Source organism: Coenobita brevimanus, chromosome 60 (assembly GCF_032717465.1).
Source record: "Coenobita brevimanus isolate Jiangsu-jjx chromosome 60, ASM3271746v2, whole genome shotgun sequence".
NCBI classification, from domain to species: Eukaryota; Metazoa; Arthropoda; class Malacostraca; order Decapoda; family Coenobitidae; genus Coenobita; species Coenobita brevimanus.
The window spans coordinates 28,165,426-28,191,429 of NC_137013.1; the positions used below are offsets into that span (position 1 = coordinate 28,165,426).

Consider the following 26,004-nt stretch of genomic DNA (forward strand, 5'->3'; position numbering starts at 1 on the left):
ATCCAGGGTCTGGCCATCATTACGCAAGATATGGTGGTATTTCTACCCCTATCGCTAACCCAGGGTATCGCATCTAGGGGTATTGTATATCGAGGTATACCTGTACATCTATCTATCTATCTATCTATAGCCTGACGCCCTAATCCTGCAAAGGGTGGCCGCAGACAAAACGCCTCCAAGTCACTCTGTCACCCACCATTTGACTCCCCTCCCCCCAACTCACCCCCCCCTCCCTCATATACCTCTCAACTCCATCCCTTCACCTCATCCTCGGCCTACCCCTCCTTCTCCCTCCCTCCACCTCACCTACATACACCCTCTTAGTCAGTCTTTCATTCTCCATTCTCTCCACATGTCCAAACCACCTCAGCGTATTTCTCCTAATCTTTTCAACCACATCCACATCTACCCCACAACGTTCCTTCACTTCTTCATTCATCAACCTGTCCCTCCACGTCACTCCACATGCTCCTCTCAAGTAACTCATTTCCACTGCTCTCACTCTTGACTTGTTCCCCTCTTGCAAGGTCCACGCCTCGCTTCCATACGTCAGGGTAGGGATCACAATACCATCATGCAGTGCCTTCTTAACTTCTATACTCACCTCCCTATTTCTCATCACTGCTTTCAGTGTACCAACAACCTTTCTTCCCTGCTGTACCCTTTCACGTACTTCATCCCCCAAAGTTCCATCCTTACTCATCACACTACCCAAGTACTGTACTTGAATGCACTCACATTCTCCATATCCTCACCATCCAACCTCACTGCACACTCTGTGACTTCATTCCTCTCAAACACAATAACTTTACTTTTGTTTACATTAACTTTCAGCTTCCTCCTCCTACACACTGTCCCAAATTCATTCACCAAACCTTGCAACTCCCATTCATCTTCACTCAACAATACTGTATCATCAGCAAACAGCAACACCGGAAGCTTCCAAATCTCACCCTCATTCATTAGGGCCACCCCCACATCCACTGCCCTACCTTGCACCTCCTTTACAACCCCATCCATATATATATTAAACAGCCATGGAGACATCACACAACCCTGTTTCAGTCCCACATTGAGATCAAAGAACTCACTGTACATACTTTAACAAAAACAGTGGTCAGTCTATACCATAAGGGCATGGCGAATCCACCTACATTATAATAAACTTATGATCTGAAGGCAAGTAATTTTGGTACATATGCAACACAGATAGTTAACTGTTGAATTGTGACAGAAAGAAATTACTGAAAAAAACATAAAATATCTGTATGCCTATATCTTGGTATTTAAGGAAGTGGCCAGGTCGCCAGCGCCAGTGTTTACCAACGATCTCTCTAACTGACTGCACTGTTTTTCTTATACAGTTTGTTTTTTGCACTCCGTATTCCTCACATACACACACCACTGACAAACCATTTCTGAGCTTGCAAACTGGTCCTAACATCTGAGTTACATTAAGGTTCACCTTTTTTTTGTTTTTCAGGTTTGGGAACCATGGTAACGCAATGGCTGAGGCACTGGTACTGATGAGCTATACAAAGCGACTGGCGGCGCACTAATGGCCACCTAACAGACACTTTGCAAAGCAGTGCATACTGGTGAAATATCATCCATCGGTCTATAGGGGTATTCGACCTACAAATGATGTCATATACACAAGGCACACACACGTGCATCCCCCAAACACACATACATATAAAATGAGCACAAAACCTGTCTTGTAAATCATGCCATACTCACCTCTCTGGGGACGGAGGGCTGAGGTGTTGCTGTGACTGTGATGGTTGTAGGATGGGCAGAGTTTTGGAAGGGGTGCACACAGACTCTGTATCACTCCCACCTGATGATGAAAATAAATGCTTTGTCATCATCATTGCTTAACAATTCTGAATCTCCTCCACCAGCTAATATACAAAATATCCTTACTGATAACTTTTGTGTAGTAGTGATATCCCCCTACATCCTGAGGAGCCAACAGCAATAAAGGAGTTATACCAAATATTTAACTCATAAACTGTGGCATTAGGACTTCCAAGACCCCCCCAAAAAAATAATAATATCAAAACCTATATCATTTTTGTTTTACAAAAAATAAAAAATAAATAAATAAATAAATAAAGATGAAGTGTACAGTATATATGTCTAATAAAGAAGTAAAAATTTCTTATAGTTTAGTCATACTGCAGTTAACTTTCAGTGTTCCTGTCCAATGATGAAAAAAAAAAAATCAAACAGTTTTTAGCATGATTAGATGAATGAGTATACAATATTTTAAAATACAAGCTAGGTAAGTCAATTTTTTTACTACATCCAAGGAGTGGTTCGGGTTTATTGCTCACATAATGCCACTCACGGATGAGTGAGGCTGGTCACTCTCATCTTAAATGTCAGGACCAACTTGCCTAGCCCCGGGCTCCTACGCTCCTCATGGGGCAATATGGGATTAGAAGATGAATGAATGAATGATTCTACAACTGTATAATCAGGACAAATGTTTCAAAATTCAAATTTTGGGGAGAGGGCTGTGATCAAAAATAAAACATAAGTTAAGAGGAAAGATGAGATGGGAGTGTAGTTAAAAAAAAAAAATAAAATAAAATAAATAAATGAATTACAAAAAAGTCCATATAACACCTAGATCTATTTAAAGTCATTAGTCAGCTATTCACACAAAAATAATGTATCATATAATTTATAAAGCCTCCAAAATGCTTGCATGCATCAGCCTTCGTTACCTAATGGCAGTTCTCCACGCTGCTCAATCACTGGCATTCTCCCTGTTGATTCCCTTATCCCTGCGACCACACTCTGTGACCACGTCTCAAGTCTTCTTTGGTTGGCCTCTCACATCCCCATCCCCCGACATTCATACTTCTCACCTTTTGTACCCAACTGTCATCATCATCTCAGCATGCCCAAACTATCTCAATCTACTCCTCTGCATCAAAATACATTTCAGTCTCATCCTTCCCCTCAACTTCTCAATCGCAATACCAGCCCCCCCAGGTCTTGAATTCATGGACACACTACACATAGATCTAATCACTGTCATTTCTGTAAAACTGAGCCCACAAATGTCCTCTTCCTTTACTGTCCAGGTCTCACTACCATACAGCATTACACTCCTGACACTTACCATATACAAAGATCCTTTAGCAAGGAGAAAGAGCCCTTTTTGTGCTAGGAGAGGCAAAACTCCCTGAATTTCCTCCAACCACTCCTTACCCTAACCACAGAACTAGCATAAGCTCCACCAGCACATAACATGTCCCCCAAATAAAACTCCTCCACACACTCAAGACTCTCCAGCAAAATCAATCCTTTCACATCTGACAATCTCTTTCTGCTCTTCACGCACACATGAATTAGCATTATCTTGCAGTCCACCTCTAATACCACTACATCTCTTGTGCACTCATCACAAACACAGCACAAGATGGAGTTAATTCCCACAACCTTGAGCAAACTGCACATGGCCACACTTCTGAGATGGCTTGGGCATGTTGTGAGGATGGATGATGACGAATGGGTGCGAAGGGTGAGAAGTGTGAAAGTTGGGGGAAGGGTTGCCAGAGGCTATTAAAAAAAAAAAAAAAAAAAAAACTGGGACGAGATCATAGAGTTTGACCTCAAAGATAAGAGACTGAACAGAAAGGCTGCCAGAGATCAAGCGGCATGCAGAGTCGCCATTCGGTGACCAAGGCCGATGCATGCATGTTGAAGCCTTTATAAACTGAACAATCAAACAAACTGAGTAGCCGAGCCCGATGCCCCTATGCTGCTGATGGGGGAATACTGGCTTGGATGATGGAAGGAAGGAATACTTTGATGAATAACACAGTTAAACTATCTGCAACACATTACAAACACCCCTCGCTTAACAATCAGGCTAAATTGCCAAAAATATATATACATATATATATATATAAACTGTGGTAGGTACAGCTACTGCAAATTAACCTCCCCCCCACAAGGTATTAAAAAACACAGAAATCATAGTATATCACAATGTTCTTTCATGAAATGCCATTCAATAATATGAAATCATGTTTCCCTTGTTTTTCAGGACCAGTTGGATGCATTTTGGCATGGAATCACTTATATCTCTAAAGTTAGGACATTTCTTTGCACCAAACATCTGTCAGTTCAGTCTTGAGGTTGTCTTCTTCTCTGCCATGATTTTCTTCATCTTTGCCCAGCAGTTTTCTATCGGATTTAGATTCGATAGAAAACCGTTGCCAGGTCAGTCGAGGACCTCAATCTTATTATCCTGAAGCCATTTTGTCACCTTTCTTGACTTGTGACATGGAGCTGAATTGTGCATGAAAAAGTCGCACCCATGAATAGCAAAAAAGTTTAACAAATGATCTTTCAGAACTTGAATGTACTGGCCACCATTCATCATCAAGCTCTTAGGAAGAAAGTAAAGGCCTCCCATTCCCATTTCACCTCAGAAACACCCCCATACCATTATTGATTGTGGGTGCTTAACAGTCGGCACCGTGTACGCAGGGTGATATTGAGTACAGGAGGTAGGGCGACGAAGCTTGGCAGAACGCATCTGGAACACTTGAGATGTGTTTCATCAGAAAACATAACTTTTCTCCACTCATCCGATGTCCTGTGTGCATACTTCTTGGCAGACTGAATGCACTGCTTCTTCATGCAGTCAGTGAGAAGTGATTTCTTGGCTGCTGTGCAGCTTGGCAAATCCAGCTCCTTCTGCAAGTGGTGTTGGATAGTGCGAATTGAGACGTCTCGTAACAGCTGGGGATGCATTCTCTTCAATTCTGCTGCTGTCAGTCAAAGATTCTTGATTACTTCCCTCTTCAGAAGAATATCGGTACCTCTGGAAGCTGTCCTCTTCTTTCCATGCTCTGGTATGATATCAGGTGGCAGGTCGTGCACTGCAGCAAGAACCTTCATGATGGTCGACTTTGCGCATCCAGTATGTTCACAAATCATGTTGATAGGGACATTATCCTGCCCCCATGCAATGATACAGACCCTCTCATCCCCTGAGCAGTACTTTCCAGGCATGACAACTCGATTCTAGGAAAATAACAGGGCAAACAGTAATACATATGAAAAAAGAGGGAGGTGCAAAGACAGATAACTCTCCCATAGCAATTGTGCGTGTAGGTCCTAAGTCAATTTGCCGTGGGTGTAGGGGCGCTCACAATCCACTCAATCAATGTAGTGCTGCTTTGCATGTCTACCCTTTCCTCTCTTCCATCCTTCGTCTTCAGTCTTTCTTTCCTCCATTCTTTCCTCTTCCTTCTGCCTACGGGTGACCCTACAATGAGTGACAAGCCAAATGGTTTCCTGTACACCAGGAAACCATTTACTGTGCTGGATGGTAACCAAAAAAACAAATTACAGCACCTGGCGGTTTATTGGATAATTAACCCTTATGTTACTATTCGATGCTGGCTGCGTCCTATCGTGAGCGAGTACTCGGGAGGCAGGCCTCAACGCCCAAGGCCACACACTGAGAGACCCCTCCCCCCGTCACCACGCTATTCCCACGCACTCAATAGTTCATAAACAATTTATCCTCACACCCTTATTTGTGCTTCAATATCGTAATTTTTTTCACCGTAATCCTGAATAAATGTACTTGCTTATAGTGTTGTAAAAAAGATCAGCCAAATGTAAATTATGCCTAAATTTTATTTTTACTTCAGTTTTTTTCAGTTTTTCTCATAGAAATATAATTTTTACAGTAAATGGTACTGAGAAAAAGTTATAGGGAATTTATTTGGCTACATTTTGGTGTATAAAGAATTACTGCAGGTCAATTACGGCTGATACTACGGAAAGCGAAAGAAAATTATCTTATGCTTGAGCAAGGCTCGTAGCACACTGACTGAAGCATTGGGACGACACTGGATGCGGAGTGGGTTGAGAGCTGCGGAGGGATACACAGGGATCCAAGTACTGTGGTGCTTTGCTCTCGCCCAGAAATCATTCCTAAAAAAAGGAAGGGGGGGACGGGCCATTTCGTTCAACACAACAGGCGTCAAATGGTAATGAGTAGTTGAAATGTGTGCAGACGCAGCCTGCGTAACGGTAACGTGTGCATGAAATTTGCACCACACCCATGAACACCAAAGGGTTAAGGTGCTCCAGTCCAACTGTGCCTGTGTAGGTTTATATCTAAAGGGTGGTTGGGGTTATTGCTCATGTATTGCCACTCAGGGATGAGTACGGCTGGTCACTCTCATCTTATATGTAAGGACCAACTTGCCCAGCCCCGGGCTCCTGCTCCTCATGGGACAGCAAAGGATTGGATGATGGATGGATGGAATAATGTTGAGAAAAGATATAACACAGGTTCAATAAGGGTATAAGCAATTCAAGTGTCAGCTCTCTAGTTGTGCAAAACCAAACCTGAATATAGTCCATTACCACTTAAAATACCACATACTGTTACTGTAAATCACTGCAGATATGAATGAGTCATAAAAAATAATGAAATAAGACATTTCATGTAATACACCAGGTAATGCAGTGGTAAGACTTACCAGGCTAACCTTCATTCATATTTACTTACAGCCATGCCACAATTTTATACACATATCAGTCACTTATTTTCACTGCACAGCTGATAACATTATCATATTTTTTTTAAAATCTCATGGCTGTTATCAAAATGCAGCTGTGCACTGCTAACCAGAAAATGGTGTTTAAAAAACAAAAATGACACCATTAAGATGAAATATTAAAAGACTTATCATGTGAGGGATAACTGTATTTCAGTTCAAACTTGGGTTAGGCTTAATTGGTTTTCAGTAAAATTGTGACAAAACTGGGAATATGGCTTTTCATGACTATGCACGCATGACAACGGGTGTTTTGCATGAATAAATCAGACACTACAGACAAAGGATGTTGCAAAATACCTGTTGACTCTACCTCACTTTAGTAGCGCTGACTTCATAAGCTTGCACTATGACGCTGGTTAATAACATTTTCCATCTTATCCACAGTACACCAAGTATTATTATCACATGAAAACAATCTGCATTTAGAACATCACACGATGTACTGATATGTTTGGTTACCATCAAACCCTCCTGCTTAATACATTTTTGATTGGTGTGAACCTGTTTTATCCTACCTGGTGGCTTTATGGGGGCTGAAGAAACTTCCTGACTGGCAAAGAGATCACCCTCAGATGCCATCCTTTGACTGCCACCACCACCACCTGTGGGACACAACACTTCATTCACAACAGATAAAAGGAACATCTAAAACAGCAGATAGATCTCCCAGTTCATCAAGATTTACTGATGTGCACTGTATAAAGAAACATAACAGCCAGTCCCATATAATTTGGTAATGTGTGGTTGGTGGTATGGGGGATTATGAGATTGTGGTTTCAGGTGTGGATTTAAATGGTCATGTGAGTGCAGTTGCTCAAAGATATGAGCACATGCATGGGGGATACGCATATGGAATGCGGAATGTTGAAGGGGAAAGGATACTCATGTCCAGGATGATAATGAACATGACTTTGTGCAACACACTTTTTATATAGATAGTAGGCTAACTACATATGAATCTAGGAGCAACAGTAACCAGATTGACTGATTTCTGGTTTGGAGGGTTGACAGGTTAGTGAAAGATGTAAAGTTACAGGGAGCAAAGAGTGTATGCTGAAACATAAATTACCAATATGCGACATGATACTAAGGGTGCAGGATGTGAAGAAGAGGACCTATGTGCCCAGAAGGAAAAATATGGAGGATGAAAAAACAAGCCATAAGGGATGCCTTTTAAGTGACATGAGTAGAGTGGTGAACCAAACAGGAAGCTGTTGACAGGAGTGCTAAGGAGCAATATAAAACTCTCAAGAACATTCTCTTGAGAGTTACTGATTCAGTTCGTGGATGGAAAAGGGGACCACCAAGACACAGTGTAACACAATGGGGAGGAAGAGAGTATAGAAGCTGCAGATAGGAAGAAAAGAATACTTTTCCAAGGATGGAAAAGGATGGTAACTGACAGGAATACTTGGCCACCAAAATGTAGGATCAGAAAGGACATACATAAGGTAAAATCTGGGTCTCAGAGATTTTACTGGACAGCCTTAACAGTGCCAAAAGGAAGAATGTGGGATTAAGGTGACAAAACAGATGAAAAGAAAAAAAAGGGATATCACAGGAGAGCAGTGCATGAAGGATGATGAAGGAAAGGTAGTGGCAAACAATGAGTATACATGCATTAAAGATGTTTGGAGAAAGCATTATAACTGGTTGCTGAATATGAAGTATGACTGGAGCAGGGAAGGTTTGGAGTCAGTGAAACCAGTGTTTGGCCCATGGCCTTGATTAATGCTGCTACAGTGAGCTAGGCAATCAGCTGGATGCCGTTAGGGAAGGCAGCGGGTATGTCTCGACTGACTGAGGAAATGTTGAAGGCCTCAAGAAATAATGGAGTGCGTTTAGTTACTGAGTTGATAAGACTGATTATATATGAATGTGCCGTTCCTGAAGGCTGACTAAAGAGTATGACTGTAATTGTGTATCAGGGGAAGGATGATGCCCTGGATGATGAAGATGTTTTTCAACCCCAGTCTGTCTAGCCAAGCAGACTCAACAACTGCAGGCAAGCAATCACCTCTGTAGAGCCATCCCATGCAATGAACCAACATTCCCTTGCGGTTTTACATGTGCTTTGGTTTCAGGATGGATGCCACATCTGTCACTCATGGAAAGATGAAATTATAGAGGCATAAAACTTTTTGACCAGATAATGATGGTAACAAAGGGAGTCATGGAAGGTATGATAAGGGAAAGGGTGAATACCGATTAGATGCAGTTTTGGTTTATGCCAAGCAAAGGAACCACTGATGCAGTACGGTAAAATCTCTTTAATCCACACTGATACATATGAGAAACTGCTGCATAAATATAAATATATATATATTTATAAACAGTATATATATATATATATATATATATATATATATTTATAAACAGTAATCCTTCTACTGTCCGATGTAATAGAGCCAAAGGCATGTCCGGGAAGTGGTCCCATCTGGAAAGTGGGCCCCTAGCTCCTGGACTTGTACTTAAGGACCCTAACCCAGCCTAACTTTGAAAGCCACCTAAATAACTCCCTACCGAACATGCATAGCACCTATTTAAACCTATTTAAGACACTATTCACACCAATAATGGACATAAAGCATGAAATAAATGAAAAAGAACCAAAGAATGAGGAATTAGAAGTGACTGTACCTCAGCCAGGGTACTTACAGCACATTTGTGGCTGGCTTTTCTAAGGTTATGGCAGTGGTAAAAATGCTCTTGAAGCACGTACAGTAATCCAGTGTTGTGCTGCACTTAATTCTTTGCACTGTGTTATAATTGTTTAACATTGCACATTGTTCTTAACTGCACCACGCCAATTTTCAACCGCCATTTGCACTCCACAGTTAATCCTTTGCACTCTAAATTCTAATTTCTTAACACTGCACAACACTGTAAATTCCCATGTGGTCTACTGGCAAGGTATTGCAGTTTATTCACTGTTTATTCACAAAAAATGATCACGTGTGGCATCCATTGAGATAGGCATCTACTCGCAATCGAAGTTAGGCAGTAACTGTTGGAGTTGGAGTGTTGGTGACAGGGAAACAGAGTTGCCAGATCGCAATGGCCACATTGCCAAACTCCTCAATTGTCATTACAAAATTCGTAAAGCTAGCATTTATTCTTCACTAATAATACATACAAGTGGAAGTACGGTACATGTAATCACTCTTCTCATAATTAACAGCATGTTGATTATTTTCACGCTATATTGGCTAGGAGATTAATCAGGGAGAGCAAACAATCCACCATCTCCATCCTGTGTATCTTCATACGTGTGAAAAATCCGTTTGGAAATGCATTATTCCGATTCATTACCAAATGAATTTTTCATTACCAAACTGGCCCACATTTGGTAATGAAAAATACCAAATAGCAACCCTGACAGGGGAGGGGGGAGGAAGGAAGAGGTGAAGGGGCCGTGATGTAAACCAGCTGTTCGGTGCCGCACAACAATATCAAATTACGGGAGGGGAAGAATTCGGATTTTTTCGGGATTTTTTTCTTTTTTTGGCCATTTTTGGGTTCCGAAGGTCCAAGCCCACAATGTCTGGTAAGTGGGGTGTCCGGAAAGTGGGCGTCTGGAAAGTACGGGGATTACTGTATGTATATAGATATATATATATATAATATATATATATATATATATATATATATATATATATATATATATATATATATATATATATATATATATATATATATATATATATATATATACAGTAATCCCTCTAATATCCGAACGCCCAATATCCGAACGCCCAATATCCGAACATCCCCACTAACCGGACATAATCATCCTGGGATCCAATATTCCCAAAATGGGCCAAAAACAGCAAAAATTTTTTTAAAAATCTGACTTTTTTCCCTCCCATAATTTGAAATTGCCGCATGGCGCCAAACAGCTGTTACACCATGGTCCCTTTACCCCTTCCTTCCTCCCCCTCCCCTGTCAGGTTGACATTTGGTATTTTTCATTACCAAGTGTGGGCCAATTTGGTAATGAAAAATTTGTTTGGTAATGAATTAGAATAATGCATTACCAAATGGATTTTTCACATGTATGAGGATACACAGGATGGAGATGGTGGATTGTTTGCTCTCTCTGATTAATCTGCTACCCTACATAGTGTGAAAATAATCAACATGGTGTTAGTTATAAGTAGAGTGATTACATGTATTTCCACTTGTATATATAATTAGTGAAGAATATATGCTAGCTTTACGAATTTGGTAATGAAAAGTTATATTTGACAATGAAAGTTGAGGAGATTGGTAATGTGGCTGTTGCGATCTGGCAACTCTGTTACCCCACCAACATCAACAGTCACAGCTTAACTCCGATGGAGAGCAGATACTCATAACAGTGCAAGCCACAGGTGCTTGTTTTTTGTGAATAAACAGTGAATAAAGTGCTATACCTTGCCACTAGAACACACGGGAATTTACAGTGTTGTGCAGTGTTAAGAAATTAGAATTTAGAGTGCAGAGGATTAACTGTGGACTGCAAACTGGCGGTTCAAACCAGTCCAAGAGCAAGGGACTTGTAAGTACCCAGAATGTTTAATATTGTATAAACTCACCTCTAAAACCTCATTTTATGGTTCTTTTGCATTTATTTCAGTCTTTTATGTTCCTTATTGGTGTGATTTGGGTCTTAAATAGGTGCAATGCATGTCCAGAGGGAGTTGTATAGGTGTTTTTCAGAGTTAGGGTCCATAAGTACAGTCCATAAGCTGGGGCCCAATATCCGGACAGGACCACTATCCGGACCTGCCTATGGCTCTATTGATCCGGATAGTGGAGGGGTTACTGTATATACATATATATATATACAGTATATATATATATATATACATATATATATATATATATATATATATACTGTACAGTAATCCCCGTAATATCCAGACGCCCAATTTCCAGACATCTTCCAGACATCCCCAATAACTGGATATTTTCGTCCCAGGATCCAATATTCCCCAAAAAAAAAAAAAAAAAAAAAAAAAAAAAAAAAAAAAAAAAATCCGACTTTTTCCTGCCCGTAATTTGAAGTTGGAACGCACGGCACGGGCCAGCTGTGTTTTGGTGCGTTGTTCCGCCGACGTCCGCTAGAGTGCCCCTGCATCCACCTCACTTACTGCCCATGTCTTGTGTGTGCACGCTTGTCGTCACGGCCATCCACATGCTCGCTTTTGTGGTGGTGCCTTACCTGCTGCAGGCTCTCCTGCTGCTCTCGAGCCTCTCCTTCGTGTGTGTGATGATGGCCCCGCCGCCTGAGAAGAGGAAAAGAGTGGTTTTGACTCTGGAGAAGAAGAGGGAGATATTGGACAAGGTGGACGTGGGATGGTCTTCCTCACGCATCCTTCGTGAATTCAACCTGGCCCGATATACTTTGTTTGATATCAAGAAATCCTGCAACAAACTCATGCAGTACACTGCTGACTTCTCGTCGAAAAGCATACGCAACATGGAGAGGAAGGTGATGTATACTCCCGAGTATGCAGAAGTCGACTGCTCCACGTTGATTTGGTATCGACAGCAATGTGCTGCTTGTGTGATGGTGCATGGCAATGAGCTGATGGCTGCTGCTGAGAAGTTCGCAAGGCTTCACGACGTCCTAGACTTCAAGGCATCCAAAGGTTGGCTCTTCGCGTTCAAGTTATGACATGGCCTTACCAACCGTAACTCTCATAGCGAAGCTTTGGACGCCAACGAGGATGGAGCAGACGAGTTTCAGCACAAGGTGAAGTGCTTCATCGACAGAGAGGGCCTCACTCTCGGTCAAGTCTACAATGTTGATGAAACTGGCTTATTCTATCGCTCTTTGCCTACGAACACTCTAGCTGAGGAGACCGAGAAGCGTGTACCTGGCCGCAAGCTCTGCAAGCAACGGATATCTGCTTTGCGTAGTGCCAATGCTAATGGCATGCACCGGCTCAAGCCCGTTATTGTTGGCCGCGCAAAGCAGCCTTGGTGCCTTCATGGGGTGATGGATGTCCTTCCTCTCGTCTGGCACGATTCCTTGAAGGCATGGTTCACAGCCCAGATCTTCAAAGACTGGTTCCACCACCATTTCGTCAAGGAGGTCCTCCATTACCAGAGGGAGAAACTAGGAATCCCATGTGACCAAGTAAAGGCCCTCCTTCTCCTCGACAATGCACCTGCCCACCCATGCGACAAGGAGTTGGTGGCTGAGAATGGGCACATTAGGTGCATGTTTCTGCCACCTTATACTACTGCTCTCATCCAACCAATGGACCAAGGAGTGATCATGGCAATGAAGAGGCTGTACCGACGGAAGTTCCTGGACGAGGTGATGGTTGTTCTCGAGGACGAGGACGAGCGCAGGGAGGGACAGGATACGCGAGGCCAGCGGACTTTGGAAAACCTTCACCACTACAACATCAAGTCTGCCATCTACAACTGGGCCAGTGCATGGAAGGAAATCCCTGTCAAGACTCTAGAAAATGATTGGTCTCGTCTGCTTCTCGGAACGGATGTGGAGCACGATTTCCCAAGTTTTGATGTGGATGACTTCCATGCACGTCTACGTGCACATGGGGACAATGTTGATGTGGACGAAGTGCATGAGTGGTTGGATGACGACGAGGGCGATCCTGGGTATCAGACATTGCCTGATATCGAGATCACATCTCCAGCTGCAGGTGTCCGTACCCAGCTTGAAGATTCCGACGGCGACGATGATGCAGACTCCTCTCAGCGTGACACTACTCCGGCCATCCTCAAGCTAAGCGCACTCCAGGAACACCTAGAGTTCATTCTGGACTACCTGGAGCACCTGGACTGCGACAGGGAGATGGGGCCCTTGGGACTTGTGAAGGAAGTGCGCGCTTTCAGGCAGTGCATCATAAATCGTCAAAATCGTCGTTCCTTGCATCAATCAACCATTGACAGCTTTTTCATGTCCGTGACCCCCGCTGTGTCCAGCCCTGGCTCCACTCCACTGCCTCCCTAAGACAGGCCCTCATGCTCCTAGCCACAGCCCAGCACATCAGGCACGGTGGAGTCACCACTGGACGTGAGTTTGCACCTGTCTTCAGAGTCGTCTGTAGTGGGTAGTCCATCACCACAACCCAGCGATGCACCCCTAGGTCACCTGCATGAGCTACTCTCTGACTCTGACAGTGATTAGACGCCTAGAACTTCTCCACTAGACCACACGGGAATTTACAGTGTTGTGCAGTGAAAAAAAAAAACATTGCATAGTGTTAAGAAATTTGAGTTCTGAGTGAAAAGACAAAGATTTGATTGACTTTCAATGTAACGTAAATTAACTAGAGTGTGTTATGTTTAGAAAATGGTTTTATGAATGGAAAGACTTTAAATGCAGGGTGCAAAACTTATTTCATTAAGGTACAATGGAGCGCAAGTAAGACAAGAGTGAGCAATGTTAAGAGAAGGGAATTCTGAGTGCAAATGACTAAGTTCAGTGCAAGACTTCATGAACAGTGTACTGCAAGTGCTTCAGGAACTCCTTCTTACTGTCAGAGTCTAAGAGGAGGCGGGTTATTCATTGAGATGGCCAGGGACTTGCTGTAAGTACCCAGAATGTTTCATATTGTACTGTATTTTCCATACTTACACCTCATTTCACTCTTTCATGTCCCTTATTGGTGTGAGTAGTGTCTTAGGTGCTATGCATGTGCAGTGGGGAGGTGTTTTTCTGAGTTAGGCTAGGTTAGGGTCCATAACTACCAGTCCAGGAGCCAGGGACTTGTTGTAAGTACCACCCAGAATGTTTAATATTGTATAAACTCACCTCTAAAACCTCATTTTATGGTTCTTTTGCATTTATTTCAGTCTTTGATGTCCCTTATTGGAGTGATTTGGGTCTTAAACAGGTGCAATGCATGTCCAGAGGGAGTTGTATAGGTGTTTTTCTGAGTTAGGGTCCGTAAGTACAAGTCCAGGAGGCTGGGGCCCAATATCCGGACATGCCTTTGGCTCGATTACATCGGATATTGGAGGGATTACTGTATATATATATATATATACATGTATATATATACAGTTACCTCTCAACTAACACAAGTTTAAAAAACACGTTTTCGTTTTAACACGAGTAAATATTTAAGGAGATATGTTTAACTAACAAGGGTTTCTCGATTTAACGCGACTTTACACGTACATGATGGTTTCAAATTAGCCGCATGTGCCTTGGACAGTCCTGAGCTAACCCAACTGAAATTAAAGAGTACATAATCTCACAGCATAATATGGACCAGCAGCGCGAGAATGATGCCCGTGAAGAGCGTAAGATTCAGTGCGAATACGAGCGAGAACAGTGTGAGGAACACGAAAAGGAGCGCGAGTACGAGCGAGAACAACGCGAATATGAGTGTGAACAATGAGACAGAGAACGAGAACACGAACGTGCCGAGCGAGAAGCACGCGAAAAACATGAACTTGAAGTGCTTAAGCTCAAGCGAGATTCCTTGGCTTCAGACACATCTGGTGCAGTTAATCCAAGCTCCACTAGCGCTCTTCCTACACATGTCCTGGCGACCCCACGGATCAAGCTTCCTTCATACAAGGAAAGCGAGCGAATCGAGCCGTACATAGCTCGTTTTGAGGACATGGCAGACATGTATCAACTGGATGAGGCAGCTAAGCGGATCTAATTTCTTAGTTTATTTGAGGGCCCTGCCCTCAATATTCTCCACAGAATTCGTGGAGACAATCTCACGTATGAGATGATGACAGCTGCACTCATTAAGGCGTATGGTCTCATAGTAGACGACGCCAAAGTTCAGTTCATGCGAGCTCGTCTCCAAGACAAGGAGACAGCTGTTCAGTTCCTCGATCGTCTCACTGCTTACTTAAATGAGTGGATGGAGAAAGATGAAACTCCTTCCACGTGTGAGGGGATAATTGACCTTATGCTGCGTACACAGCTAGAGAGGTTGTGGCCTGCTGAGCTCATAGCACAGCTTAAGATCTGCCAGGTGAAAGATGCCAGCCAAATGGCAGGAAAGGCTGACGCATTCTTTACTGCATACAGGTATCAAACTCGTAAGCAAAACACCTGGAACAGCAGAAAACCTGATAAGTCTGGGAAATCGTCTCAGACTGAATCCCAGCACCAAGGCCATTCTCAGAATAATGGCCAAGGTCCAAAACCGCAGTGGAAGGACCAGGGGCAAAACACTCAGAAACCTGAGTGGAAGAGGTACAACAAGTACCCTAACCAGCGGCAGTATCAGCCGCGCAACCGACCGTCGGGACAAACTTTTTCACCACCAGCTCAAAAGAGGCAGGAAGCGAACGCAGCCTTCATTCCTCAGCAGCAGCACGGTGGTCACGTCCCTACCAGTATGGGTACTCCCCCACAATTCACTAGTCCCACAGTGACAGTGAATCCCCCTCCACAGATGGCCAATGTTCCATCTTCCCAAGTATATAATTCTCAAGGCACAATGTTTGCCGCATCAATTCAGCAGCCTCATGAGTGGCTAGCTGCTTCCTCCACAGGCCCTCCCACAGGTGACAGTACCTTCCTTGTTCAGCCAGGGTTTGTGGGAGGCATTCCTGTGAAGGTCCTGAGAGATAATGGTTCCTCAGGTTGCTCCGTCAAACAGAGTTTAGTTCGGCCTGAGCAGTACACAGGTCGACAGATCCATGCAAACCTTATTGATGGATCAGCGAGATTGTTCCTTGAGGCATGTATCCAGGTGGCATCTCCATTTTATACTGGTACAACACTTGCTGCTGTCATGCCAGAACCCTTATTTGACCTTATAATTGGCAACATTTCCAGTGTCAAGGACATTTGCACCGAAGATGACGCTACTCAGACTTCGGCTGCTGCGGTAACACGAGCCATGGCTGAGGCTCCAGACTGTGTCACCCCAGTGATCATTGAATCGCCACAAGATCTGTGTAGTCAACTTCTTGTACAAGAACAACATTCTGACCTGACACTTGCTGCCGTGTGGAATAAACAAAAGGGTAGAGTGATGAAGTATTCACGGGGAGGTCGAGCCAAGTTCCTTCGTAAACAAGGACGGCTCTACCGTGAGTCACGAACACCAGAGGGCGAGGTTCAACTGCAGTTTGTCGTTCCCGCCAAGTACCGCCTAGCAGTGTTACAATGGGGTCATTGTTCAGCCTCAGGAGGTCACATGGGCAAAAGGAAGACCCAGGACCGTATCCGAGCTGACTTTTCCTGGCCAGGGATGGGACGAGACATAGATAGTTTTGTGCGTTCCTGCAGTGTGTGTTAAAGTAACACCACTAATCAGGGACATGTCCTTCCTGTGCCGTTCGTGACCACACCCGTAATCTCTGAGACAGTTGAGAGACAGGGTAGTGGTGAAGTGGGTGCAGACCTGACATCTCGCCCATTGGCCCCACAGGACACAGTATGTCCAGGGCCTGTACATACATATTATGTACCGTAGGTTAAGGGGGAAGTTCGAGAGAGAACTCTGCAGAGGCAACTCGAGGCTACGCAAGCCCGAGTTTGCACAAGGATTCTCAGCTCCCCGATATATATTATGTACCGTAGGTTAAGGGGGAAGTTCGAGAGAGAACTCCGCAGAGGCGACTCGAGGCTATGGAAGACCCGAGTTTGCACAAGGATTCTCAGCTCCCTGATACTAATACAAGTACTGTAGGTTAAGGGGGAAGTTCGAGAGAGAACTCCGCAGAGGCGACTCGAGGCTAGACCCGAGTTTGCACAAGGATTCTCAGCTCCCCGATACTAATATAAGTACTGTAGGTTAAGGGGGAAGTTCGAGAGAAAACTCCCCAGAGGCGACTCGAGGCTATGGAAGACCCGAGTTTGCACAAGGATTCTCAGCTCCCCGATATTAATATAAGTACAGTACTGTAGGTTAAGGCACAGGTTGAGGACCCGTGTGCAGTTCGAGGCTATGGAAGACCCGAGTTTGCACAAGGATTCTCAACTTGCCGACACTAATCGTGTGCTATAATTAATGGCGATCTCGAATGTACGAAGCTTAGGCTGTCACTTGTATTTTTCAGCTAGAGCGTACTTTTCGTAGCATGTACTGATTGCTAGGCAGAGAGAGTAATTGTAACTTAATAAGAAGTTTGTCTCATTGACACTTTTGATGCTCCACCTTAATTGGTTTTGCAGGTACAGCAATGGGTGTAGCAGTTTTGCTGTGCGGGCCAGCTGATCGTCTGCCGCACGCTGCCGCCTCTTCTCTTCTGCCTTCGTCGTCACCATGTTATTATTTATTGTGTCATTTTACACGTAGGTACAGTTACACCACAACTGTCACACCTACACCATGTATTACATACATCACGCTACACAACAATTAGTTGTCAGTGTAAATGTAGCGACTTTTCGCTCAGTTTGACCTGAGTACAGGATTTTCACCGTCGTCACGGAGTTTTTTCCCTCAAGCTTGCCTCTATTAACGTAAATACGAGGTTTTTACGCTCATTGGCGATAGTGATTTTCTCCTGTAGCAGGATAGCACACACACCACAGTGTGAATCTTGTGTGACTGAGTTAGGATGTGTATATATATATATACAGTATATATATATATATATATATCCACAAATTTTTTCCCATCAGGAAAAAATTCACTTTTGCAGGGGCATAATGTCACGAATCAAATTCGCGACATTTCCCTTTTGTGACGAACCACGAACTATTAGTGGAAAACTCACTGTGTATCGCTCAGTTAACCGTTTCTCTCTCCATTTCGGTGGTATACTTTTCAAAATATTCGTCACTGTTTCAAAAGTGACTGATCTAATGCACGTCACTAAGTGCTCTATTGAGCGATACTATTGTTTCTTTATTGTTCGCCCCTGCTTGCCTCAACCGTTAGCCACACCTTCTTCCGGTGGCCTGTACGTTCTACCACACGCATCGTTTGAATGGTCAGTCCAGTGTCTGCTGTGACAGTGTGAGGTTCTGTGCTCCAGAAGTGAGAGGTCAACCCAGGCTCCACTAGACTACAGTTCTCCAGACTCCCACCCTTCGTTGGTGATACACAGCATTCATTGACCAGTATATCTTTTCGTTTTCCTAGTCTTAAGAGTTTAGTTAAGGTGTTTTTCCTAGGCGTAAGAATTTAGCTCTTGAGTGAGTGAGTGAGTGCGATCTCATTAATTTGATTTTGAAATGTAACGTTAAATTTATTTTGTAATCAATAAATTTAAGTTCTTTTTCTTGAGCTTAATGTAATGTAAACTTGTGTTTCATTTTTCGGCAATTAAGCTTATTTCTCTTATAGCTCCTAGCTTGCATAAACGTTTGCCATTCATAACTGGTACTTAAGCCAGTCTTGTGTATTAAGCTTAAAATCCGTTGTGCCTCCTAGGAGTTAAGCATCAGCAAGAACCTGATACTGTTATTATTATTAGTTATTTATTGTCAGGGGTGAAGTAACTTTCTCCAGAGGCTAACAGTACTAATAAACAGCAATTGAGTAATTAGTCTCTGTTGTGTACTGTTGAGAACGTTTATAAATTCTCGTTCTTAAAGAATCGTGCGAAGCAAGCCAGTGTAAAGTAATCGTTGCTTGATTTAGTAAGAGAATCATTGTCCCTGCTCTTCAGTATTATTTAACATTTATCACTTAATATTTGCTTTTATTTAAAACCCCGTGACACTGAATTACCCCTAGACCACCAGGCATCATAATTACCTTGCCCAGATGGAGTCCGGTAAGGTATTGTTTTTGGGCGAGTTCCTTTTTCTGTTTGTTTGTTAGAAACATTACAGAAAAATGGCTGCGCGAAATTACATGAAACTTTCACGATATATGGGCACTGGTCCCAAAAGGAAGTGATTAAATTTTGGAGGTGACTGAGTAACCTTGAAAGGTCAAAATCAAGGCCACTGAATTTCAGAGGGCTATAACTTGAAACCAGTTGAAGATAGAGATACAGTAAATACTTGTTTTTCACTACTTGGATGTTCCGCCAAAACCTCGCAAACCATGAAACGTCAGATTGTGAAGTTAATCAATGGAAAAAATAGTGGAGCGTTCCGGTGGGACATGTACCTACCCTATCAGAAAGTACTATAACACCAAACAGGCCATAAGCAAAATTAAATGAAGAGTGTTTGCTAGTGCTAAAACAGCATAACACATTAAACTTGTGCCTGAAAAGACATTAAAACTGTTATAAAGAGCTGCAACACCAAAAATTCTTACCAGAAATAAAGTGAAGACTGGCTTGAGTGGCAAGTGAAGGTGTGTTGAGAGTGGATGAGCTAGTTCCTGATGTCACTAACCAGGGAACAACCGCCACTTTTCACCAGATTATTTAATTTTTGACATCAAAATAGGTCAACTAAACCCCGGTCATTTATGTGCCCTCTTTGTCACTAAAAAGAAGGAAGAAACTATAACAACATTATTTTACTCACTGCTACAAGGAAGAGAGGCTGTAAAATAGTCAAACAGAATCAAAAATTGGTGGGCTGAGTCTACCATCTCTGTATTGGGACGGTTATTATTCTTTCCTTCCTTAAATATCGATAAGCTTTATTTTACATCCATTTCAGGTATTTGTCCATCAAAACAAAAATAAATAGTGTTACGAGAAACATGTAACAATTCTTTGTTAAGAAATAGTAGCACAACACGGTTGAAGATCATACGTTATGATTACAAACAATGACAAACTCATGTGTCTACTGCCCAGCTGGACCTGCTGTGTATTCACGACACGGCTGAAGATTGTACGTTACGATCATAAACAATAACAAACTCACGTGCATCTACTGCCCCGCTGGACCTGCTGTATAAAGATCATGGAAAACTGGTGCACAGAAAAATGGGCAGTGCCTAGACTGAGCATCAGTACGCATCGTCCGCTGAGTGTAAGCTGCCGGCTGGGAGCATCAAATTGTGGAGAAATTCATGAATTGTGAGACAACTCGGAAACTTTTTTCTTGCGCGAAAAACGAGGTATCAAAGTAAAATGCGTCCAAATACAAGGACTTACTGTATTTACTATTACGAACATACAGGAACTCATATGGGCTTTCATTTGCACCAAGACCTTTGACCTTGAGTGACCCTGAAAGGTCAAAGTCAAGGTCACGGATATTCAGGGGGATATAACTTGAGACTGGTTGAAGACAGAGAGATATTTACTACAGTATATGGGAAGTCCCACGTGGGTTTTAACCCTTCTGCAGCCATGGGTCCGGAATTTTATGTCCGCCCCTAGCTGACACTGGGGCCATTTTCTGAAGTTTCGAAAATTGATTGTTTTTCCTTGCCATATCAAAGAGGAAGTACCGATGCATCTAGCAGTGCAAATTTCAGCTTCCCAGACCCATCCTGTGGCATGCAATCGAACGCAGAAGTTGCGTAAATTTAGGCAGCTGATACTAGTCACATGTACAGCTACCGCAAATTAACTTTGGACCTCCCCCCACAAGGTTTTAAAAAATACAGAAATCATAGTATATCACAATGTTTGTTCATGAATGCCATTCATTAATATGAAATCATGTTTCCCTTGCATTTCAGGACCAGTTGGATGCATTTTGGCGTGGATTCACTTACATCTCTAAAGTAATCTAAGGACATTTCTTTGCAACAAACATTTGTCAGTTCAGTCTTGAGGTTGTCCAGATTGGGTGTCTTCTTCTCTGCCATGATTTTCTTCATCTTTGCCCAGCAGTTTTCTAATGGATTTAGATCCGGACTGTTGCCAGGCCAGTCGAGGATCTCAATCTCATTATCCTGAAGCCATTTTGTCATCTTTCTTGACTTGTGACATGGAGCTGAATCGTGCAAGAAAAAGTCGCACCCATGAATAGCAAAAATGTTTAACAAATGATTTTTCAGAACTTGAATGTACCAGCCACCATTCATCATCAAGTTCTTAGGAAGAAAGTAGAGGCCTCCCCTTCCCATTTCACCTCAGAAACACCCCCATACCATTACTGATTATGGTTGCTTAGCAGTTGGCACTGTGTACGCAGGGTCATATCGACCATGGGAGGCAGGGCGACGAACCTTGGCGGAACGCACCTGGAACACTTGAAATGTGCCTTCATCGGAAAACAACTTTTCTCCACCCATCCGATGTCCAGTGTGCATACTTCTTGGCAAACTGAATGCCCTGCTTCTTCATGGGGTCAGTGAGAAGCGGTTTCTTGGTTGCGGTGCGGCTTGACAAACCCAGCTCCTTCTGCATGTGGTGTTGGATAGTTCGAACTGAAACGTCTTGTAACAGCTGAGGATGCATTCTCTTCAATTCTGCTGCTGTCAGTCGAGGATTCTTGATTACTTCCCTCTTCAGAAACGTATCTGTACCTCTGGAAGCCGTCCTCTTCTTTCCACCACCATGCTTGTGCTCTTGTATGACATCAGGTGGCAGGCTGCGCGCTGCAGCAAGAATCTTCATGACGGTCGACTTTGCGCGTCCAGTACGTTCACAAATCGTGTTGATTGGGAAATTATCCTCCATGCAATGATACGGACCCTCTCATCCCTTGAGCAGTACTTTCCAGGCATGACCTAAGTCAATTTGCAGTAGCTTCATGTGTGTTTAGGCATGGCCACAGGCAAAAAAATCGTACATCCACTCGTCGCAGCAGCAGGTGGTGAACTTACAAATGAGGTGTGAAAGTGTGAAATGAAGGTCTGTCTCATGTCCCAGATGTTCGTTCACTTCCTGAAAGCTTTCACAGTTTTCTACAAGTCGCACTGCATCGAATGATCCAAACCAGTACAACAAACCTGAGCAAATAGGTAAAGATATCAAGACAAAAATGTATTTTTCTCTTATTATCATGTCTGTTTGTGCCTGTATTTATTCATAATCGTAAACAGGGTGGTTGCGTGTGTTTCACAAATGAGGACAAAGATGATATTTTCTGTCTAGATTGAGATAATGGGTGTAGTTGAGCCTGTTTAGGCATGGCCACGGGCGAAAAAATCGAAAATCTACTCATCACAGCAGCAGGCTCTGAACTGCTTGATGGGATGTAGGGGAGTGTAGTGTACATCAGTCTAAAGACATTCAGAACGTTCGTTCACTTCCCAAAAGTTTTCACCGTTTTTTTATGTCGCACTCAAACAACGCCTCCGGCCATTTATTGGCTAAATGTCATTCGATGCCAGTGGCCACGGAGAGGTTAATTGGTACCATGGCCTTTGACCATAAGTGACTATGAAAGGTCAAACTCAAGATCAAACATATTCAAGGGGATATAACTCAAAACTTGTTAAAGACTGAGACATTTACTATTAACAAGATACAGGATGTCTCATATGAGCTTTCATTTGGCACCATTACCTTTGACCTTGAGTAACTTTGAAAGATCGAATGCAAGATCACAGATTCTGAAAACACTTGCACCATTACTATAAACTTTCATTGTGTACTGTCACCAACCCCTAAAGACCTATGGCTGTTGACCGACGGTTACAGAAAATGTCGCATAAAGTCCTATGGCTGTCAATGGTACAGAAGCTACCAAAAACAGGACTGCTGTAACCCACCTCTTTTATAGCATAAATGGTACATAGCCAATGGAAACTATGAGATCAAGAGATCAGCTGGTAGGTGGCATGATCCAGCCTCCTCCTCAAGTGTGGGGAACCCCTCACCCCAGGCCACCTCTCCACCTCCCTTTGACCCACTGAATTCTGCTCTGTGTCCCCTCCCACCCAAACTATCCACCATACCCCCTATAGACCATTTTAACCCGTCACGTCCCGAGTTTTTCCGCACCTCCGACATCCCCCAGTCCCGAGGTATTTTAGAAAATTTTTTCTTTGGCTAAAACCTTCGCTTTTGGTGAGAAACATCGAAAATTCATAGAGAAATCACTCACCTAAGGTTTAAAATACCCAATCCAGGTAGGAGTTCCTCCTTACCTGACTGGGTTTTCTAACATGCTGGCACCAAAGAAAACGAGTTCTATGGGAGAGTAACTATTTTATCCACTCATAAACGGTATTTATTTATTTACTTGGTACGAATGTATATGTAGTATGAGAGTATATTGGTTTTCAAGCAGTAGTAAAGGCATTATAAGCATTGTTTCACTCACTAACTAATCACCATACCTGACCTTTTTTTGCCACATTACCTGATCATTATTTCTGGCTGTTTCTTCTTCTAATGCTATGTAAACAGTGTCCTCCACATTGTCATCGATTGGGGAATCACTCTGGCCCTGAATATCTTTACTAGCTAAGTCACTGGTAACAGGTCCTTTGCCAAGACAATGGCGTGAGGGGGGGAGGGGGGGTTATGCGGTGTAAGGCATTGTCCCTGCTTGGTATCTTGTAGAGGAATAGAGGAAGGTGTCCCATGTATACATACGAAAAATCACGCACGAAAATTGAAAACTGTGCAAATTAGGGACCTTGCAATTGCACGACGTACTGGTACGTCGCCGGGACTGGCAAATGCAAATCGTTGCAACGTACCCATACGTCAACGGGACGGGGCGGGTTAAGTGTGTGTGGTAGACATATTCCCTCCCTTTCCCCCCCTCCTGACTCCCCCCCACACTCCCTCCACCTCCCTATTTCCCCTTACTTCTCCAGGACTTCCCATTCTCGCTCATGGTGAGAATTGTCTTTTTTTAATTTTTGATGGTCCATTGTACAGTAACCATTGGACATATGAGAGTGAAATATACATTTTCCAGTGTGTAAAATCAAGCTATTCAAATCTATAAGACCAAATTTACTTTGGCGCAATTTTTTTTCCCTCCTTCTATATGCGAGGGGTAACAATTTTTATTTCTGACTTTCTTTGACGGTCAATACTGCAGCAACCATATGTCATATGAGAGTGAAATATACATTTTCAGGTATGTAAATTTAAGCTCTTGAAACCTGTAAGAAAAAATATTACCTTGGTGAAAGTTAAAAAACTGGCCCTTTTTGCAGTTCTGAGGATAGGGAGGCTGGGAGATTTGCAGTCTTTAGGGGTTAAATAGCAGTACTGATTCACTATTTAACAGCAATAAAATAACTTCTATCAGGCGAGGCTTGCTGTGCCTGGCACCACTTATTTGGTTATGTGGTTACCACCCACTGCAGTAAATGGTTTCCTGGTGTACAGGTTGACTTTTCACTCAGTGCAGAGTCACCCTTAGACAGACAGAAGAGAAAAGAATGAAAGAAAAAGAGACAGAGGAGAATGGATGGAAAGATCAGAGGAAAGGGCAGTCACCCGAGAGTAACACTACATTGAGTGAGTGGATGGTGAGCTTTCCAAAAACAGAAAGGCTCTGAGCTACCTAATAAAAAGAGGAAATAAATAATTAGATGATGGCTGGATGAATGAACGAACGGAAAAGAAGTTCTCAGGCTAAAGGGATTATAATACACTTCTGTTAACCCCTAAAAGACAGCTGGAACACTTCATTATTCTATTCTGGCTATTGCTAGACAGTTTTATTTAAAGAGTTGCTCTGACTGCAGTATCACAGTGACAATTTCCTCACCTGACTCTTCTCGTGTTGGTGGTTCTTGATGCTGCTGCTGTTGGCTGCCCGTCCCCACTCTGTCCAGGATGTCAATGATATATCATCCTCATTATGTATTTATGTGCAGTATGCCACAAGCGAACATGAGAGACATCAGTACATAGTAGAGATCTTGCAGATGGAACACATGATAGCCACTGATCTATTTACAGGTTTGGTGTTGGCAATATCATGATCAAATAAGGTTGCCAATTATTCATTAAGAAAGCAAATGCGATGCACACATTGGAATGAGTAGCTTGATATCTACTTTAAACTGATGATGTCCTATGTTCATATATATCATACTGTGCACTTGAAATTATTGTTTACTCAACATAAACCTGAAATTGTCTTTCAAAATGGCCAGAATTTATTGAAGAATTAACCTTACATCTTACAACAAAACAATGAAAAAAACTGGGCAACCTTAGACCTAAATACAGAAACAAGTTTACAATAAATATTTACAGAAATCATTAAAAAAGTATGTACTGTATACTAAAAAGGGAACACATTCCAGTTCAATACATTATAAACTGTTCTATCAACTTCACCAAGCAAGATGTTTCACTAGTAATATCAGTGTTTAAAAGTACTGTAGCATTTATGTTCAATAATTTCACCTATTGTGCCATCATTTTTAAACTGCTGATATTAATACTGTGTGTGTGTGTGTGTGTGTGTGTGTGTGTGTGTGTGTGTGTGTGTGTGTGTGTGTGTGTGTGTGTGCGAGAGAGAGAGAGAGAGAGAGAGAACGTATATGCAAGTACTGTATGTATGTATATATGTCCTACCCTTCACTGGAGTCACTAGAGGGCTCATGACTGCTCTCCTCTTCCTCCTCCATCCTGGCATCTCCTTTCCTGTGACCCCCATCACCATTACCCCCTCCTCCTCTTCCTCCCCCTCCTCCTCCTCCTCCTCCTCCAC

At 42.8% G+C, this 26,004-nt stretch overlaps 1 protein-coding gene across 1 annotated transcript in view; it reads right to left on the reverse strand.

Annotated features, from left to right (window-relative positions):
• LOC145403337 (uncharacterized) overlaps nt 1-26,004 on the reverse strand; it is a 92,765-nt gene that overhangs the window by 61,575 nt on the left and 5,186 nt on the right. The window contains exons 3-6 of the mRNA XM_080275128.1: nt 7,124-7,210; nt 5,871-5,911; nt 4,848-4,935; nt 1,741-1,840 (exon numbers count right to left, since the gene is read on the reverse strand). Coding sequence (XP_080131254.1) covers nt 1,741-1,840; nt 4,848-4,935; nt 5,871-5,911; nt 7,124-7,210 — 316 coding nt within the window. The remainder of the gene's footprint in view (nt 1-1,740; nt 1,841-4,847; nt 4,936-5,870; nt 5,912-7,123; nt 7,211-26,004) is intronic.